This window comes from Otolemur garnettii, unplaced genomic scaffold (assembly GCF_000181295.1).
Source record: "Otolemur garnettii isolate 467f Iridium unplaced genomic scaffold, OtoGar3 scaffold00038, whole genome shotgun sequence".
Lineage (NCBI taxonomy): Eukaryota > Metazoa > Chordata > Mammalia > Primates > Galagidae > Otolemur > Otolemur garnettii.
The window spans coordinates 2,821,951-2,827,723 of NW_003852433.1; the positions used below are offsets into that span (position 1 = coordinate 2,821,951).

The window sequence follows — 5,773 nt, forward strand, 5'->3', positions numbered from 1 at the left end:
AGGGCCCCTCCTTCATCTGGGACCCCCTCCACACTCCAAGGTCCTCAAAGGCTGCCCCCCCCAATGCCACACAAACACCCACCACCAGCGTCACAGTTTCCAATCCCTGACCACCCACAATCACATTGCTCTGGGACCCCTAAGGCCTGGACATATCCCCTTTCCCATGGTCTCCAGGCTCCAGGTCTAGCCTGCAACACTGTCTCAAAACAACCAAACATCTCTCCCATTTCCCTTTGATAAAAAAATTAAGGTAGGGAGGCCTGGACCCTGAACAGTCAGAGAGACACAAAGAAACCGAACAAACAGGTGTTGCAATCTGGGGATGAGACCTGGCGGTCTGTCTGCCCAAGGCTGCCCCATAACCTGGTGGCATCGCCATCCCCTCCCTCCCCACAGTGGAGGAACAAGAGCCAGGGTTGGTTAGCAGGGAGTGGGGAGGGGGAGAAGCCTGAATTTGGCCGCCCCGGAGTCACCGAGAGGGGCTCCTGTCCCGCGTGCCTCAGCAGGACAGAGGCGCTCTCCTGGCTTGGTGCTCCGGCAGTTGCAGCGGGCGCTCCAGCGGGGTTTCGGAGCCAGGCTGCTGGTCGAGGAGAACCTTCCCAGCCCTCCCAGCCCACGATGCCGCACCTCACCCTGGCCAGCACCTCCTGCTGTTGGACGCTCAGGTCCCCGACTCGGCCGCTCATGGTGCCCTCAGGCGTCTGCAGGCAGCAGCAGCGACCGCCTGCTTTTGCCAGGCCGGCCAGATGTTGCTGGTCCTGCCCCGGACTGGGGACCGCCGGTCCTGCCCCGCCCCGCCCCGCCCCGACGTGTTCTCGCCTACCCTGGGAAGTTTATACTGTAGTTCCCAAGCCCACCCTACCTGGGGCGGGCAGGTGACCCTCCCGAGGAGATCCAAAGCACAGACTCGGTCTGGGCAGCAGGTGGCTCCCACCTGTGCCTTCTCACTTCAAGGGCAACTACTGGCTCTGGGGCTGCGGAGGAGGGACTTGGGGAGTGGGAGTGCCTAAGAGACACCTGGGCTTGTTTCCGGGAACACAGCAGGAGCCCCTTCTGAGCAAAATGGAGGAACTTTTTATAAACCTGGCTCAACCTGCTAGGACATCACCAGGGCTTTTGCCTAAGGGACCCCCAAGCTCCATCCATGATCTTGAACACAGGCTGGGCCCTGTCAGTGTTCATGGGGGCTGCGTTCATGAGGGTTGAGCCCTTGTTTGCAAAAAGATTCCAGCCCTCAAATGGTCAGAAGGATTAGACAAGCTGATGCACCCGGGGTTAGGCTGGCACCTGTGCCCAGCAAGTGTTGGCTGTCAGGAGTATAGTCTCATAACTTCATTATTACTGAGGCTGTCGCAGAGCTGGAAGTTGCCGGGGTGGATATCCTGAGATGGCCCAGGTGGCGAGCCCTGGGCAGGCTCCACACTGGGAAGGCCACGTGGGAGGTGGCCGGGGTGGAGTGACAGAGGGGTTGGGAAGCCAAGGAGAGTCAGTGGCTGACAAATGAGAGCCAAGTGGAGGTCACACTGGGAAAGGTGAGAAAACAAATGGGCTGGCTGTGTCTGGGCAAGAGAGGAGCAGGTGGGAGGTGAAGTTGAAGGGGCCGTAAAACTGGGCCCTGGAACTTTCCCCCTCTATTCTCTCACCCGGTCAAACCCAGTTCTAGACTCAAGATGACAGGTGCAGCGAGCCACGTGTGACCCTCCAGCGCTGAAAAACGTGGCTCCTCGTGAATGGAGATGCACTGTAAGTGCAAAATACGAACCACACTTTGATGACCTAGAACTAAAACGTGGAACCGACTTTGTTAATTTTACTTAAGTGGTTACGTGTTGAAATGGTGTTTTTTTAATATGTTGGGATGAATAAAAGATCAAAGTTATTTTCACCTGTTTTTTTTAATTTTTTAAAAATAATTTCAAACCTTTTAAAATTGATACATTTTACTTTTTTAAAAACTCTGTTAAATAAGAGACAGAATGTAAAAGTAAAGTCACTTTACTTTTTAAATCTCTCTTACCCAAGTGGTACCTGTGTTACAGTCAATGACCTATAGTGACATGTTATTATCACCCAAAGTTCCTAGTTTACCACAGGGTTCTTGTTTGGTGTTGTATATTCTCCAGGTTTTCACAATGGTTTAGTGACACGTATCCACCATTGTAGCATAATACAGAACAGTTTCACTGCCATAAGAATCCTATGTGAATCCCTTTTACTTTAAAAAATGTAGCCACCAGAAAATGTAACAATACATGTGTGGCTCCCATTTGTGACTTGTGTTATATTTCATTTGGACAGAGTTTGCCCTGGAGAGGTTTTTAAATATTAAAAGAAAGAAATCACCAAAAAAAAAAAAAGCTAAAAGAAAGTATAAATGACTCCACATCTCTGGAAGGGCATGGTTAGTGCTTAGGAGCAGTGACAGAAGTCATGAAGGGAAAGTAAATGATTTGACTACATACAAAGGTAAAACTCTGTTAAATAAGAGACAGAATTATGGCACTAAGTCAGCATTTGCAGATGTGAGTTTGGGAAAAATAAAATGTACAAAAATTGATATCTTGGCCAGGCGCGGTGGCTCACACCCATAATGCTAGCACTCTGGGAGGCTGAAGCAGGTGGATCACCTGAGCTCAGGAGTTCAAGACCAGCGTGGGCAAAAGAGAAACCTTGTCTCTACTTAAAATAGAAGGAAAAAACAACGAAAAACAAAAAAACTAGCTGGGTGTCCTGGAGGGTACCTATAGTCCCAGCTACTTAGGAGGCTGAGGCCAGAGGTTCACTTGAGCCCAGGAGGTTGAGGTTGCTGTGAGCTATGATGCCACAGCATTCTACCCAGGGCAACAGAATGAGACTCAGTCTCCAAATAAATAAGTGAATGAACAGAAAAAAATTGGTATCTTCATAAGGAGCTCATGCAAGTTGATAAGAAAAATAGTAAGGCATCAAGAAACAAATGGGCAAAGAACTCAAAACACCAATTTTCAGAAATATATCCTGTGCACTTATCAAGTGAATAAGTGCTCAAGCTCCAGGGTCATCGAAGAAGTGTGTATTCAAGCAATGAGATTTTTTTTCCTCTGATGAGTCAGCAAAAAACTCAAACAAAATAAACACATACACACATACCCTTTTTTTTAAAAAAAATTATATTAATAATAAAGTCAGTTAGAAGTTGGTGAAATGGAAACTTTCAAACATTCCTGGCAGGAGGATAAAATTAATCCATCTTTTCCAGGAAATTACTTGACAATGCACATTAGCATCCTTAAATATTTGACCACTTTGCCCAGTAATAACCCTGATAGAAAGCATTTTAAGCTTTAAAGTATTAGTTCATTGTTAACCGGAATATTGGAAACAAATTTTAAGAAAACTACAGCATTTAATGGGATTGATGAGTTTATAGAAATATGGGAAAAATACAACAAAACAATTTGGAAAAGATAGGACCACATGATATGTGCCTTCTGCTTCTGGAATGTAAACGCAAACCTGCTCCGTAAAAGAAAGGCTGGACAGGACGAGAGATTAGTCCCAACTTCCTCTAGTTTCTGTTTATGTGTGTATGTGTTTTTCTTTGAGTTTCCATCGTATTTATTTATTTCTTTATTGAAAGAGACAAAAATCTCACTCTGTTGTCCAGACTAGAGTGCAGCAGCACATTTATACATCACTGTAACCTCAAATTTCTGGTCTCAAGGGATCCTCTCACCTCGGTTTCCCAAGTAGCTGGGACTACAGGCATGTACCACTACACTAGGCTAATTTTTCTTTTCTTTCTTTTTTTTTTTTTTGTAGAGTTGATTTAACTTTTGCTAGTTTCTGAGGAATGGGAAAAGTCCTATTTAAAAATGCCACAGGTAACAAGTCACTTCCAAAGATGCTTTCATTTAACTCCCACTTACAGGCACTTTCTACTGACCAGGCCCTGCTCTAAGGATTTGTAAATGTTACCTCAGTGCTGTCCAATAGAAAATAATAGGAGCCACACAAGTAACTTTAAATTCTTTAGCAGACCAGCACTGTGGTTCATGCCTACAATCCCAGCACTCTGGGAGGCTGAGGCGGGAGGATCACTTGAAACCAGGAGTTTGAAGTCAGGAGTTTGAGATCAGCCTGGACAACATAGCAAGACCCTATCCCTACAAAAAAGATAAAAATTGGCTGGGCATGGTGGCATGTGCCTGTAGTTCTAGCTGATCTGAAGACAGAAGTAAGAGGAACCCAACAGCCCAGAGTTTAATGTTTTTGTTTTTTGAGACAGAGTCTCACTCTGTTGCCCCGGGCTAGAGTGCCATGGCATCAGCCTAGTTCACAGTAACCTCCATTTCCTGGACACAAGCAATCCTTCCACTTCAGCCTCTTAACTAGCTGGGACTACAGGTGTCCTCCATGACATCCAGCCAGTTTTTCTATTTTTAGTAGAGATGGAGTCTTGCTCTTATTCAGGCTGGTCTGAAACTCCTGAGCTCAAGCAATCCACCTGCCTTGTCCTCTCAGAGTCCTGGAATTATAGGGATGGGGGACTGCAGCTGGCCAGCTAGAGTTCAATGTTACAGCAAGCTATGATCGTGTCACTCTGCACCCCAGCCTGGGCAACAGAGAAAGACTCTGACTCTAGGAAAGAAAAAGAGTCTCTAGCAGCCACATAAAAATTCATTTTAATAATATATCCAAACACTATTAGTTTATTACATGACCAACATGACTAACAAATTAGATTAATGATCTCATTAATAATTAATAGTGGGATAGCTTTCTTTTTTTTATACCAAGTCTTCAAAGTCCAGTGTGTGTTTAATACAGCACATTTTAATTTCAACACACCACATTTTGAGCGTTTAATAGGCTCCATGAGGTGTTATGGGTTGACTCGTGTCTCCCCCCAATTCCTGTGTTGAAGTCTCAATTCCCCCTTACCTCAGAATGTGCCCTTGCCCTGGAAACAGGGTCACTGCAAGTGTAGGTAGAGGCCATATTGGAGTGGGGGCCCTTTGGATGCAGACGTGTGCACAGGGAGTGCCGTGGGGAGGTGAAAGCGGAACTGGGGGTGATGCTTCTGCTGGTCAAGGAGCGCCAAAGATTGCCCCCCAACTGTCAGGAGCTAAGAGGAGACAAGAGGTGGATCCTTCCTCACAGGCCTCAGAGGGAAGTAACCCTGCTGGCGCCTTGGCTTTGGACTTCTGGCCCCCAGAACTGTGAGCGACTCAAATGCCATCCTTTGAGCCTTTCAATGTGAGGCAGCCCTAGTGCAGTGAGAGACGTAGGGAGCAGTTGCCGCCCTGGCCAGTGCAGAGTTAGCGCGTCTGATCCCTGTGGCTATGCTGTGCGGTGGGACCTGCCATTATCCCCCTTTATGGACTGGGAAACCGAAGCTCAAAGAGCTTCCTGTGGTCTTGTGGCTGACAAGCAGCAAACCCAGGATGGGAATCCAGGCAGGCTGGTGTGGGGCCAGATGTGGCCACTGCACCCTTTCCTTCTGCTTTCTGAGTTCCCATGGACTCAAGTCACCTGCAGGTCCCTGTCTCTCCAGGCAGATGCCCCCCCACCAGCCTGCAGCACACAGGCACCTCCTCCGGCCTCTGATGACTCTGCTCCTCTGTGATGTGTCCTTGTCTCCCAGCCCCCATTCCGCCTCTGACCCAAGAGCTGAGATCTGGACTTGGATGACAGTGTTGTCACGGTGTGCAAACTTCATCCCACACCTTCCCTCCCACTCTCTGTGGCACCATCCAGGTGTTCCAGCACCCCTCATTGACCTCAGGTG

The 5,773-nt window shown here is 47.7% G+C and overlaps 1 protein-coding gene across 1 annotated transcript in view; it reads right to left on the bottom strand.

The window, feature by feature from the left end:
• Window positions 1-727, bottom strand: part of LOC100959333 (SEC14-like protein 4) — a 16,046-nt gene extending 15,319 nt beyond the window's left edge. The window contains 1 exon segment of the mRNA XM_003789971.3: window positions 636-727. Coding sequence (XP_003790019.1) covers window positions 636-689 — 54 coding nt within the window. The 5' untranslated portion in view covers window positions 690-727.
• Between the last annotated feature and the right edge of the window lie 5,046 nt (window positions 728-5,773).